This window comes from Thamnophis sirtalis, unplaced genomic scaffold (assembly GCF_051295495.1).
Source record: "Thamnophis sirtalis isolate CommonGarterSnake01/CBP01778 unplaced genomic scaffold, rThaSir2_p1.2 scaffold_4, whole genome shotgun sequence".
Taxonomy (NCBI): Eukaryota; Metazoa; Chordata; class Lepidosauria; order Squamata; family Natricidae; genus Thamnophis; species Thamnophis sirtalis.
In genome coordinates this window covers 53701859-53717147 of record NW_028261384.1, presented here as the reverse complement: position 1 = coordinate 53717147, position 15289 = coordinate 53701859, and the positions used below count along the sequence as shown (strand labels likewise).

Sequence of the window (15289 nt, the reverse complement as noted above, 5' to 3'; positions counted from 1 at the left end):
GGTGCCATATCAGCAGAACCCAGAAGACTGCATATGCTTTCTTTGCCCATACTGCCCACCTTCTTTCAATCTCTGGTAGCTTTCAGAAGGTGTAAGCACATGACTGTAACTTCCCCTCTGTGTTTTCTTGGAGGAGAACTGTGGCCACTGGCATGTTGCTGGCATCTGCTTGGATGATAAAAGGCTGCCTTAGGTCTGAGTGCTTAAGAATTGGCTCTTTGGCAAAGAGTCTTTTGAGCATCTCAAAAGCCTTTTGGCATTTAAGGGTCCATTTTAAGGGTTGACTTGGCCAAAGTTTCACTCCCTCCTCCTGTCTTTAATAGCTTAGTGATTGGGAGGATGATTTGAGCAAATGAGATAATGAACTGCCTGTAGAAATTAGCGAACTTTAGGAAGCTTTGGAATTGCTTGTTCAAGGGGCTTGGCAGTCCAGGGTGGTTTTTCCCAGATTCATTTCCACCTCCTCACTGGACTCCTGATATCCTAGGTAGTCTAGGCTGGTCTTGTGGAATTCGCACTTGGATACTTTTGCGTACAGGTTTGCCGCTAGGAGTTTCTTGAGCACCTGGCACACCAATTTGATGTACTCCTCCAAAGTTTCAGTGAAGATAAGAATGTCATCTAAGTATTCTTTGGGGAACTGGGAGGTCCCTGAGAGCTGTTCTGAGCAGTCCTCAACTTCTTGCTTCACTTAGTGTCCTTCAGGTGCTGGACAGCTCCTCTTTTGGATGTGCTAGAAGGGGGGAGAGGGGCTATTCCTAGCCTTAACTTTCTCTCTTCTCCTTCCCACCAGATGTTGGGGGGCCATTTGTCTAGCCAGGACAGTCACAGGATCACTGTCTCAGTCATTTTGGTGGCAGTACAAAGTGGATGATCTCCCAGTCTCTAGCCTTATTGATTCTGTGAGGAGTATGGCAGGGGCTCCCCCTATCAGTGATCCATTGACCTGCTTGAATCTTATAGGCCAGATCATGGTTTTTTTCCTGATCCCTAGCTTCAGGACAGTTTGCAAACTGATTGGGCAGCAGGTGCATCCTGAGTCCATTAGGGTTCCACATCCCCCTGCACCCCAGACCTTTGTGCAACAACTTTTGCAGGGATGGCAAAGGGATGGATGGCTTCACTTACCATCAGGTCACTTTTGTCCTCAATATTGCTGTCACAGGGTGCAGGCTACTGGGTATCCCGAACTGAAGTTCTTGCTCCTTCACTTAGGGGAGGAGAGACCTTAACAGCCTAGTCAGGTGAACTTCCCCTTCTCTCTTGCCTTTCATTGGACTTCTTTGCCTTGGTGGGCTCTGGTGACTTTCCCCTTGGCTGGGGAGCTGGGACTAGACATTTGGCTGCCCAATGGACACATTTGATGGGTCCCAAGGCTCTGCAACTTGGCTGGGATTTGATCATCTCCCAGGCGGGTAGGTGGGGAAGGGAGGCTGGCTGAGGAGGAGGTTGTAGTGGCACCCAAGCCAGAGGCCAATGCCCAGGGACTCAGTTGACTCTTGGATAGTATGCCCATGGTGGGGGCGTTTGCCACTCCATAGGGTTGTGCAGGTGGCGGGTAGAGTTCATCACCTCATGGTGGCATGGAAGGCTTTGCTGCAGCCCTGCGCTTGACTGTGCCAATGGCACCAGGGAGGGCTAGCTGACTAAACTGCTGTGACTAGACCCAGGCTGCAGCAGGATAGAGACAACAGGGTAAGTCAACTCAGGATCACTCTGGGCAGTTCAAATCTACACGCCTGTCCCATCACCTTGATGCTTATCTGATCAAACCTCTCCTGCAAGTTCTTCTCTGTCTGACCAGAGGAGAGTGATCAGGTATTACATTCCCTGGATTTGTCCAGCTAAAGAGTTCCCCTTGCCCTCCAGTGTGGGGTGAAGGCGACTGAGTCCCACGTGGATATCAATGGGAGCCCTGGTACCTGAGGTCTTCTTCGGCCTGTTACAAGTCCCCAACAGCCAGTGCCTCCCTCCAGACTTTTGGCTGGTTCGTTTCTGGGAGGGTGACCTCCGCCAGCATTGCTGCCATCTACAGGCTTTCAGTAGGGATCACACCAGCACTAGCAACTCTGTCTCCCTCTTTCTCCATTTCCACCGCCTTTCCTGAATCTCCTCTACTCCCTTTAAAGATCGGGTGAGCAGCTGGGACTCAGTCCCGGTGGAAAGTTAGGAAAGTTGGTTTATTGTCAGTGTTCTGAATAATGCATCTACCAAAAGCAGAACTCCAAAGCAGTAGATTCCTTAAAGAACCTATTTATTGGATATATTGTATTAGCACTGCTAGGGAAAACCAATTCTACAAGTTCCCATGGTTTTAACCTAACTAAAAGCAGAACTACTTCAACTGCCACCTGTTGAGATGATCTTAGTTCCCACAAGAAAACCTTTTGTTTTGATTGTTAGCTATCTACTTTCCTCCTCCCTTCCCTCTCTCAGGATTTGTGACAACTAAGAGGCAACAAAAGATGGCTTCAGCCAGGTTTGTTTCAGAGTTGACATACAACATATAACTAAGTTATCTAGATTGGAGGCAGAAAATATCTTCTGACATTTCCACAAGAAAACAGTTAGAGAGAGTCCAACAAATTTCTTACACTCTGCAATATGAACTATGCATTAATCTCCAGGGGTAGGAAACTTGCTGTTTGCATGTAATCCCATTCTTATTTAAGTGGCCTCTTGATTTAAAAATGAACTTCTTAATATCATATTGTCCAAATTATTTTAAGTGGGGTGGTTTTCATTGTCTTGAAAATTAATTAACCTAGTCTTCCTCCAAATCCTTTAAATCCCAACAAAGAATATCTGCTCTAACATAAAACTAACAATGGTTAATTTTAATGAGTGTCAATTTTAAAGTGTTCTCCAATGAAAAGGTATACAATTATGACCTAATCAAAATTAGCATTCTTAACCTTTCTGCAGACATAATATGGGGACATATTTAACGCTAAAAATTGTGACAGAGGTTTGAATCAAAAGAAGGCCCAAACTGAATGATAGGATGTTATTCCTATCTAGAATGGTTTCTTCATTATATCTAGAATGGTTTCTTTATTATAGTTTATTTCATTATAGTTAAAAAGTTAGTAAACCTCTATGGCTAAACACATTTTACTAAACAATTTTTAATTACATGGATTTTTAAAAAGTCGTTGCAATCAGGTTTATACACATATTGCTGTGCATAAATTGTGGATTATAGGCCAAAATAATTAAGTATATGTGTGCATTGCATTAAGCCAGTGGTGGGTTCCGGATCCCGTTGCAACCAGTATGGTGCAACAGGCCTGGCATCCCCCACATGTATGCATGCCGCACACATGTGTGCATACACATGCAGCATGTGCGCACACACACGCATCACGTGCATATGTCCTTACCTCCATGATGCCTCTGTAACACCTCCGTGACTTCTCCTTGACGCTTCAGCTGCTCGGCGCGCAGAAGCGCCAAAGAGCTCAAATACACGTAAGGTGCTCGGGCCAACGGGTGGGCCCTCCGGAGCACCGTACTTGGGCATACCGCTTGCAACCTACTACTGCATTAAACAACTCTACCCTTACTTTACCTTCCTTTGTGATAGTTATAAATTATAAATTGATCCAGTAAATTACTATAGAACTAGAATCAGAGGTTACCTAATGAAATTGAATTCTGGAAGAATCAGGAACAGATAAAAGGGGTTTTATTTTTACATATAGTTAAATTTTGGAATTTGCTATTAGAAGATATGGTACTGGTTATCAGTTTTGTTGGCATCAAAAGAGGACAAATCATTGTAGTCCTGGAGATCAACGGCTATTAATCTGGATAGCATATTATGACTGCCTCTATAGGCTATCTACTGGGGCACTAGAGGGCTTCCTTGTGTATGTCATTGTGAAAACAGTCAGTGTATATTCTTATATTTTCAATAAACAAGATGTCACAGACATGCAAATAAAGGGAGGGAAAAAACATAGTTGCAATCAAGGATTAATCACCCTGATCTATATATGAAACTTAACTTCAGAAGATCAAAATAAATGCATTTAAAATTGATAATTCTTTCATGATCAAGGGCTTTTTGGACCCTTAAAAGATTTATTATAATTCATTAAGACTTTATCTAGCTGAAATAATTGAAATAAATAAACAATTCACATCTAAACAGAAATCAATTCAAGGTCAATTAATTAAGATGCCTAATTTTGGCTGTACTTGATAAACCATTAAGATAATTTGGTATCTTTAGGGGAGGGGAGACGATAGAACTAGAAAAATGTGCATATTAAATTCCAACTGTCTTCTACTTAAAGTTGACACTTGTATAGATAAAACAGCACAGCTTCAATTAATTAATTACTTACCAGGTGTCCAGGATAGCCCAGTGTTCCTAGTTCGCCATCATCACCAACTAATCCTAGAGTACCCTGAGAAACAAAAACCGATTTGTTTCAGGAGCAATATAAAAGATTGCACATTTATATACTCCCAAACAGAGGCAGCGGTCTTTCAGAAGCAAATGTGGGAAAGAATAGTATAGTAAAAATAATAATATTTTTAATAATGATTTTTTTATAAGAATTGTTGAGTATGTAGTACTATCATCCAGAAAAACAATTTTCCCACTGCCCACTTCTCTAGGGCACCACTACCAGACGTGAAATTAAGCAGGTTTTGACAGGTTCTGGAGAACCGGTAGCAGAAATTTTAGTAGTTCAAAGAACCAGCAAATACTACCCCTGGCTGACCCCAAAGTGGGGTGGGAATGGAGATCTTGCAGTATCCTTCCCCTAGAGTGGGGGGGGTGGTGGTGGTGGAGATTTTGCAGTATCCTTCCCCTGCTGTGTCCCCAAGCTATTTCCCCAGAATTGGTAGTAAAAAAATGAATTTCACCACTGACCACTACCATAATGCTAGGATTTCCTTAGACATAGTCAGTTTTTGCTAGCAAAGAATAATGATGAAGTTGTCTGCTTATACAAATAGAGGCTATAGCTCAAAGTAAGGTAGTCCTGACAGAGCCTAAGTGTGATAAGTATTGCAAACCTTCCATCAAATACATTTTTGTCCACATGTCACTGCTGTTTTCTAGGCCAAAGATATCAGCAATTGCTTGAGAAGTTATAATCTAAATGGACAAACTAATTTCACAAAGTTTGGAAATCTAGTAAGATTTCAGCTATATCATTTTAGGACTCAGAAGAACCATCTGAAGGAGTCACAGGTGACTCTTTCATATCCATTTACATTATATTGACAGAGATCCTGCTGAAAGATCTCAGTTTTATAATGAGACAAAGCCCAAGCTGTGCTGTCAATACATATTCCAAAGCACAAATAAACAAAGCATGATTCTCCATGAGGATTTCTGTGGAATTTTTTTATAACTGAATATGTCATACAGAAGTTTACATTTTGAGCCCAACTCTTGTGCATTTGAAATTTGATTATTTTATGTTGAAATGAATGTCAGTTGCTTCAAGCCACCAAATGAATCATAATCATAAGTACACTGTTGGTTTTAGAAATTTGATGGTAAAGGAGCCACGCTCCATGGAAATTTTGAGAACTCAATGAAAAGAGGACTGCATAACTCCCCAAAACACATTTTGAATTATTTGGAGGAGAAAAAATAGGAATATATTAAAAATACAACATGTACCCTATTTTCCTGAAAATAAGATCTTCCCAGATAATAAGCCCAATTGGAGTTTTGAGTACATATGCCCTCCCTCAAAAATAAGTTTTCCTGAAAATATTGTAAGACAACAGCAGCCATGAGGTGATCACGCTCACCACCTCCTGCATCTCAAAAATAATGAAACCTCCCCGAAAGTAAGGCTAAGAACTTATTTCAAGTGTCAAAAGAAAATAAGACCCTGCCTTATTTTCAAGGAAACATGGTAATAATCAAACAAAACCATTAACATTAAAATAGCTTTTGTACAGCTTATTTCAAAATACCATTCTTCCTCTTTTTCCTTTTAGTCCAGGTTTTCCAGGATTCCCCATATCTCCAGGTTTTCCCTGCCAAATATAGTACAAACAAAATTAATAAAATGTATATAAAATATATGATATATAACAATGCAAAACATAGTATACTGCTTATTCTGATAGGCAGAATTATCTATTTTAGCTAATGTTACAAAGAATTACAAACAATTGAAATTAGATATTTAAAGAGATGATAAGCATCCTATAGAAACTGCAAAAAGAAAATTGTGACATACAAACATAGAATCATAGGATTGGAAGGAACCTTGGAGGTCTTTTAGTCCAATGCCTTGCTCAAGGCAGGAGCCTTACACCATCCTGGTGAAATGGTTATCTAGTCTGTTTTTGAAAACCTCCAATGATGAAGCACTCACAACCCAGGAGATCAATTATTCAATTGATTATTTGTTCTCACTGTCAGAAAATTTCTCCTTTACTTCTAGGCTGGATTTCTTTTTCACAATCTTCCACTTATTACTTCTTATTACTATCCTCTGGTGCCCTAGAGAAAAAGTCAAACCCTCTAATTTGTGACTACTCCTCAAGTACTGGAAGATAGTTACAGTATCATCTCACCCCTAATCCTTCTCTTGGATAGGCTAGACATACCTAGTTCCCTCAACTGTCTGTCATGATTTAGCACCCAAACCCTTTATCATCTTTGTTACCTTTCTCTGCACACTTTCCTGGGTTTCAACAACTTTTTTGTATCATCTCACTGCATGTTTTCCTTCAAGTAGATATAGTTCCATTGAAGACTATACTCTGAATATGATCGATCAACCAATTGCACATCCTTATGGTGATGGTACTGTCTATCCCACATTTTTCTATCTTACCAAGAAGTAGGTTGTGGTTTACTGAAGTCCAACAATCCTATAACACATCATTTTACTGATCCACTAATTTACTTTATTAAAAAAAGATAATGAGTTCTGTCTGGCATGATCTACTTTTAACAAACCCATGCTGGCTTTTAGTAATCATCTTGTTTGTTTCTAGGTGCTCACAAATCCTCCATTTATGTTTTCCAGGATTTTCCAGATATTGATGTTAAGCTGATTAGCCTATCATTTTCTGGATTCATTCCCCCTCTCTTTTTCTAGATTGGAACTACATCAGCTCTTTTCCAGTCCTCTGGTATTTTCCATGTGCTACATGAGCTTTGAAAAATTATATTCAGTGACTCTGAAATTAAATCTGCTAGCTCCTTCAAAATCCTTAGATAGAAACCATTTGGCCAGGTGATTTGTACTCATCTATGGTAGATAGGTTATTTTACTAATTCCTTTCCTGTTTGATTTGTATACCTGTTCTATCTTTCTCAGTGCTGATTTTGATAGGTTTGGCTTGGCTTTTGTTAAAAACAGATGCAAAAAAGGAGTGCAAGTATGTAAGTCATGCAGTTTGCAAAGCAATATGATGAAATGAGTTTTATGATTTTCTCTTTTTTACCCTTTTGTGGAATGATTGTGCAGTTGACTTCTAACATGTGCACAAAGAACCACCAAATATAAAAATTGCAACAATTGTACTTATGCCTTGCAAGGCACAGATGTTCCCAAGGTTTATTGAATGGTTTTAAAACTGAAGAGTTTTAAAGAGTATAGTCATTTGGGAACCACAAAAATAGTTTAGGGGGGAGCTAACATACAAGCTGAGCATTACTGAAAGTCACCGTTGGATATTTTTCATGAATTGGTGTCATCCCATCCCTATGACAATTGCTTTAGAAATTTATGTACGTACAATCATAGGTTTTATGTATAGTCTTGCACAAGACATTTATAACCTAAGGAGAATAGGACAAGAAAATTCTGTTGATGATGTTACCTAGTTTGGAAAGTTCATAAACTAAATTGAAACAAGCTTGGAGAGCAAACCACTACTAAAAATACTTGCCTGGTCTCCACAGTCTCCAGGGAATCCTTCTATACCCTATAATGAAAACATACAATACCCTACAATTATTTTCTAGAAGTAACACAAAATTCATTTACTTAAGGAAACATAGTTTATTTAGCAAAATTGAAAAATTGAGCACGTTAGGAAACTAATTACTAATTAAAGGAATTAAAATGATAAGAGGCTAAATAAGTAAGCTGTTATGTATTTGATTTATTCTTCTTCCACACAATATGAATGGATGTCTTTGCCATTGTCATTAAATGATATCCACCTTCAGCATTTTTATATGGCTATTGCCCAACATAAGTGCCTGCCTGTTTTAACTGGGTTACTGGGATGGCCGTCACACTTTGAGTGACTAGCATATACTCCTGATATTCTTTGATCATCACTCCCCATGATCTGATGTCACACACACAATCAATCAATCAAAGTGGATTTAGGTGCTTATCCACCTCAGGGAAGCATAATTTATTATGTAAACTTTCTCCTATTGTATGTGTCTGTACATATTTTATATAGTACAATTAACAATTGTGAATTGTGTTATATTCTCAAAAGAATCTAAGCCCAAATGTAGTTAATTTGATATGATTACCTTCTTTCCTTTTCTTCCTATATTGCCAAAACCAACAGTTCCTTCTTCTCCCTAGAACAGATAAACACATATTTTCTTCAACTCTTTGCATTTGTAACTTTTAAGGTGCAGTGTCCAGAATTATGCTATTGCTTATAGTACATCTTACTACAGCTTTTCTTCAAAAAAGAAGTCAAAGTTACTAAGAACAAATCTCTATCTACGATGTATGTTAATGCAGCTTCCATTTCTGCAGGATCAACAAAGATTGTAATTTAAGTAAATGAAAGAAATAGGGTTGCCACTGCAAGAATTACTTCAGAATAATCTATGAGCAGTCCATTATATGTTAAAATGATCATGGCATGAAAATAATTAAGAGAACAGCCTGACATTTTTCAAATATTGCCTTCAACTCAGATCTCAATAATACCAAGCATTCAAATTAAATAGCAGTAAGCTTTTATTTATTTATTAAATTTGGAAACCATCCACCAAATTTCTGACAGGCTAACAATACACACAGTGTCAAATCCCTAAAGGTAATACTGCCATTCAATTGGGAGGAGGGGAGCCTTGGAGTTAAATCATTAGCTACATCTGAAACAACTGAGTTTTACAACTTTACAACTGGTTTTCTGTCACTGGGAAGCTGAAGACCTCAACATCTCTGGAGGGATGTTTATGGTAGCCATGTGGGATATATCTTTGATGTCTAACTAGAGATAGCCATGGAAACATGTGCTTTATTGACTCCCAGGGCAGAAGAGTTAAGGAAGCATCTTCACACTTGTGCATTGGTCAGACAAAGGGAGTGGTCATAATCAGCTTAATCCCATTTGCATGGCCTAAAGGTTTTCAGATGCTGCTTTGCTTCTAATGGTTTTCACATCCCACATTTGATTAAAAGTTCCTTTTGAAATAATCCATTTCAAGAGTCTTTACTTTCTCAAGTCAGGAGAGGAGACATTACATAAAGCAGGATCTGTCTGTAAAATGGTCAACCAGGAGAGAAACATTTTTACTCTACCGAGGGGACCCAACAAACCATGTCTGAGCATAACAGTGAACAAGGGGAAACTGACTGCTGGAGGGAGATGGAAACCCCTCCACAACCAGAGACCTGCTCCTTGTATTCTGGCAGAGAGAACGGACTGAGCTTGGAGGACCCCAAAAATCCCCATTGGTCAATCGGAATCAGGACAAAAGACGGCTGGGAAGGGAAGACAAGGGGAGGTCACTCTTACCCAAGATAGCTGAAAACCAGGGTGGAAATTGGAGTTAGAAGTTCCCTCTGACCAGGAGGAGCTAAATGAAGCCACGCTGAGAGAGGATCCTCTGAAGAGGCATGTAACCCAGTTGGTGATGGAAATTTTGGAAAATCTCAACATCCGGGGGAGCCAGACCGGCAACCAAGAAGCGTTGGAAGGGCAGCAAAAGGGGGTGATGCCAGGGGAGCTAAGCCCCCTCTGGTCGCTGCTGATCAAGCTGACGGCACAGCAGCAACAGCTAGAAACCTAGAAAACCCTCCCCCCCAGTTGGCGTATGGGTTGGGGGCCACTCAGAACCAACTCTGAAACCTGCAGTTAGAAAGGAAAACTCCTTCCCTGGGGGTAAAATTTGATGGGAACCCAACAAAATTGGGATTCTTTGTGGCACCTACATGCAAGAATAGGGGTGTGATTTTTTTTCTCATTAAACTTTTTATTTTCCATTTTCATAACATATAATCACATGTATACTATTACATAGCCAATATCATGTTGTGTTAATTAATAATTACATTAGTTCATCTTGCCATCAACTCCCGGAAAAAATAATAATAATAAAAAAAACCAATTATTGGCTCTTCTGGTCACCAAAAACCATATTTATGCCTTATCCAACACTTTCTTCTGCCTCCCTCCTCCCCTTCCCTACCTCCTTTCTTCCCTCCATCATCCTTTTCTACTCTACTTTCCCTTCCTTTCTCCTTCTCCTCTCTCCCCTTTCCACTCCTCCTCATTCTCCTCATCTTCCCCCCCTTGCCCTCTCTCCTATCCCTCTCTTTTTATTTTTCTTCTCTCCTCTGCTTCCCACTCTTCCTCTCATTCACTTGGTGTATTTCAGCTTCTGAGCAAGCTCCATTTTGTGTTGATGGTATTTATACTTCCATTTCAATATACATAACATATCTTTGTTTAAAAAAATAAGAGAAGACAGTATACATGTACAATCATATTACTTTAAAACCTAACACCCCTCCTCAAACCTAATATACTTCCCTCCCTCCCCCCTCCCCCCATGCCCCCCCAACCTTCCCCCGCCGACTTGATCTGAAACTAAAGGGGATAGAGATCTCGCCCCCCCCTTGAACAAAGAAGGCGGGGCTTAGCAGTGAGAAGATGGAGTTTCAGGCTATTCCTGAAATTCCCCTATTCCGAAGGAATTTGGATGGATCGTCTTGGACCCTAGCTGTCCCGAAGAGACAGTGAAAGGTGAGGGGAGATCCAGTGACTTCAGAGACGTTCGCAGGTCTCTGGGGGAGCTTGGAATTCAACCCCTCTTGCCAGCTCCTTCTGGATTAGCTGTATGCTAACCGAAACTGCAGGTTGCCCCTAAGAATGGTGAAAGTGAATTCAACTGGTAAGCTGATTTTATTACTCAAAGAGAGACGGTCCGCACTAAAATTTAAGCTAATTGAAACCAAAGAACAGAAGAATCTAGCGGCGAATTGGTTTTTCTTCAATGGATTTATGGCCGGTGGTTACCCTATTTCTTAAATGTTTTAAAGACTACCTCCTGACTCTTCTTAAGTGGGTTGTAAACTAATCTACTACAAATTGGCTTTTTACGATCTGACACTTTTATTGCTTGGCTGTGTTGGTCTAAGATCAGATAAGATCGCACAGCTCCCAGCGTGTCTTTACTTGCAAATATTTTAGAGTATTTAACTGTGTCACAACATGGCATCGATACATACTTCAAAAGGTCCGTTTCAAATATTTTTCTCTGCATTTCAAAAGTTGTTTGATTCATATGAAAGATTTGGAAAAAAATTGGACTATTTGACATTAAAATATGAAGAAAAAAGTGAGAACGTTGAATGTTTGAATGTTCCTGAAATACAAATGAAGAATGTGAGAAATGAAGTCTCTCAACTTGCTGACACGCAGGGCGTCTGTTTTATCTTGGAGGGAGAAAGAGAAAGGGGGGCAACCATACAGAAGATTCATCTTAAAAGACAGAGCACAGGAGGAATGAGAAGCATTAAAGAATCTACACTTTATGAAACATCACTTGCAGAATTTTTAATTCCACCTTTGAGAATTAAAGACAAACTGAAAAGTTTAACAAGCCTGGGACAACGTTATTATTTCATCAGAGACATCCTGAGCAAAAAGGTGTGAAGATATCCCTGTTTGGACTTGCTTATAAAAACATTTGGTAAATCTGTTCCACGAATGGCAATAGGATTAAGAAGGTTTTGTTATTGGAGAGACATAGGCTGATAGATGGAAGAATACAATTTAAAATTAGCTAAATCTAATTATTTTTATTTGTAATAGATATAGCTGAATAATAATTGATATTGATAGTAATGTATATAATGTGGAGTTGATATGATAAATAATAATTGGATATTAGAAGGGAAGGTTGGAAATATTTTTGGACCATATACAAAGGTTATTAATCACAATAATTGTCACTATTAAAAAATAAAATAAAATATATACAGTTAAATGTTAACTAATATGGGGAAAATGTTACGATATACGATACAATTACTTAAAGAAGGGAGAATGATAATAAACTACATTGCATGGAAGATGGAATTTTTGGTATTAAATATTATGGATGTTTAGCTAAAACAGGATATGAGGATTTGATGTTAATAGAGGATTTTACAAACAAGTAAATGAAATGTCAGCATGTGGTTATGGATTAAATCTTTGGCATAGTTGAGGATGAAGGATGTTTCAATAACTGTAGTCAACTAAAAGTGGAGGTATAATGATGTCAATATGGTAAATATTTGAGTTAAGATATTTGAATTAATATGAATTAATGGAAGAGATGCACCAAAACATGTTGTAACCAGCTGATATACTTTTTTAAAAATAATATATACCTGTGTTCTTTTTTTTGTCTTTTTTTTTTTGGTTTTTCTTTTGTTCTTTTTGTCTTCTTTGGGTTTTTTTCTTTTTTCTTTTTTTGATTTTTTATTTTCCCACTGGTGTGGGCATGTATTGTTTAAGATTATTATTATTATTTTTTTAATAATAATTATAGTCAAATGAAAATGGATATATGATGATGGTGATATGTATGAATATTTGAGTTAAAATGCTCGAGTTAACATGAATTATGTTTGTTGACTGTGGAAGAGATGCACAAAAGTCTATTTATAACCAACTGATATACTTTCTATAGCATGTAAAGAAAGATGTTGTATTTGTTTTAAATTAAAAATTTAATTTTTTTAAAAATAAAATTAAAAAAAAGAGATCTCGCCCTTGTCATGGTCAGATCACTTCCTGTTGAGGCTTGATTTTCGGAAGCTGCTCCCCCACTGCAAGGAGGTGGAGCCGATTAAATGGCTCCGCCCCAGGCACCTGATGGACCCATTGGGTTTTCAGACGGAGCTTGGGGAGATACCTGACTCCCTTGGCCACAATCCGACTGAGTCTTTGGTCGCTGCCTGGAATATAGCAGCGGCTGAGGCATTAGATCGGATTGTGCCTTTGTGGCCTCTCCATGGCAGTGGATCCAGGAGAGCACCTTGGTTTACCGAGGAACTCCAGGAGATGAAGTGCCAAAAGAGATGCCTGGAGCGACGCTGGAGGGCTAGTAACTCTGAATCTGACCGAACACTACTAAGAGCCTTTAATAGGACTTATCTAGTGGTGATACAAGCGGCAAAATTTTGCCGCTCTTATTGTGTCCGCAGAATCTTGCCCGGCTGCCCTGTTTAGGATAACCCACTCCCTCCTGAAAGGGAGGGATGTGGGGGAACCCTTACAGGGAAGAGCTGAGGAATTTGCCCAGTTTCTGTCAGACAAAGTCACGCAGATTTGGACGGACCTAGACTCCACTTGGACAGTGCCAGTAAAGATGCCGAAGGAGGGCCTTGATCAAACTTTATGAAGTGAGTTCCAGCTTGTCACTCCTGAGGAAGTGGACAAGGCGATGAGAGCGATGAGTGCCACCACCTGTCTGCTGGACCCATGTCCCTCCTGGTTGGTTTTGACCAGCAGGGAGGTGATACGAGGCTGGCTCCAGAGGATTGTGAACACCTCTCTTCAGGATCTTTCCCACAGCCTTTGAAGGAAGCGATGGTGAGACCCCTACTTAAGAAGCCTTCTCTGGACCCAGCTGTCCTTAAAAACTATCATCCAGTCTCCAACCTCCCTTTTTTAGGGAAGGTTGTTGAGAAGGTGGTGGCCCTCCAATTCCGACGGACCTTGGACAAAGCGGATTATCTAGATCCCTTTCAGTCTGGCTTCAGGCCTGGTTACTGGACCGAAACCGCTTTGGTCATGCTGACCGATGATCTCTGGCGAGCCAGGGATAGAGGACATTCCTCTATCCTGGTGCTCCTTGACCTCTCAGCGGCCTTCGATACCATCAACCATGGTATTCTTCTGTGGCAGCTAGAAGAGGTGGGAGTGGGAGACACCGTTTTGCGGTGGTTCTCCTCTTACCTCTATGGCAGGTCGCAGTCGATGTTGGTTGGAGGACAATGGTTGACCCCTAGACCCCTTAAATACGGGGTGCTGCAGGGCTCGGTCCTGTCCCCCCCTCCTATTTAATATCTACATGAAGCCGCTGGGTGAGATCATTCGCTGGCACAGGATTAAATACCTGTGGTATTAATATGCGGACGATAAATAAATATGCGGACGATACCCAGTTGTATCTGTCCGCCCCCTGCCAACTCAGTGAAGCGGTGGAAGTGATGTGCCAATGCCTGGAAGCTGTTAGGGTCTGGATGGGAATGAACAAGCTTGCACTCAACCCTAATAAGACCGAGTGGCTATGGATATTGCCTCCCAAAGATAGTCCAGATACTCCATCTCTAAGCCTGGGGGGGGGGGTTGAAAACTTACACCCCTCAGAGAGGGCCCACAACTTGGGTGTCCTCCTGGACCCACAGCTGACACTAGAACACCATTTGTCAGCTGTGACCAGGGGAGCTTTTGCCCAGGTTCGCCTAGTGCACCAGTTGCGGCCCTACCTGGACCGGGAGGCACTTCAAATGGTCACTCATGCCCTCATCACCTCAAGACTTGACTACCGTAACACGCTCTACATGGGGCTGCCCCTGAAAAGCGTTCGGAGACTACAAATGGTCCAGAATGCAGCCACATGTGCGATATTGGGTGTACCAAGATACACCCATATTACACCCATCCTCCGCGAGCTGCACTGGCTCCCGATCGGTCTCCAAACGCGCTTCAAGGTCCTGGTTATCATCTTTAAAGCCCTACATGGCTTAGGACCTGGATATCTACGGGACCGTCTCCTCCCACATACCTCCCAGCGTCCGATAAGATCTCACAGGATGGGCCTTCTCCGGGTGCCGTCAACTAGACAATGTCATTTGGCGGCCCCTCGGGGGAGGGCCTTCTCTGTAGCTGCCCCGGCCATATGGAACAATCTACCCCCAGAGATCCGGACCCTCCCCACTCTCGCGCCTTCCGAAAGTCTATTAAGACCTGGCTTTTCTGGCAGGCCTGGGGCTGTTGATCTCTTGAATGAGGTCCAGCCCCACTAAGGTTGAGTGCATGTTGTGTCTTTTTAACTTGTCTTGTCTTCTACCTTTTAAACTTTTTAGTA

At 40.8% G+C, this 15289-nt stretch overlaps 1 protein-coding gene across 1 annotated transcript in view; it reads right to left on the bottom strand.

Annotated features, from left to right (window-relative positions):
* The window catches only part of LOC106546748 (collagen alpha-6(VI) chain), a 104203-nt gene that overhangs the window by 9846 nt on the left and 79068 nt on the right, over positions 1-15289 (bottom strand). Inside the window, exons 27-30 of the mRNA XM_087714385.1 lie at positions 8492-8542; positions 7888-7923; positions 5953-6015; positions 4353-4415 (exon numbers count right to left, since the gene is read on the bottom strand). Coding sequence (XP_087570511.1) covers positions 4353-4415; positions 5953-6015; positions 7888-7923; positions 8492-8542 — 213 coding nt within the window. The remainder of the gene's footprint in view (positions 1-4352; positions 4416-5952; positions 6016-7887; positions 7924-8491; positions 8543-15289) is intronic.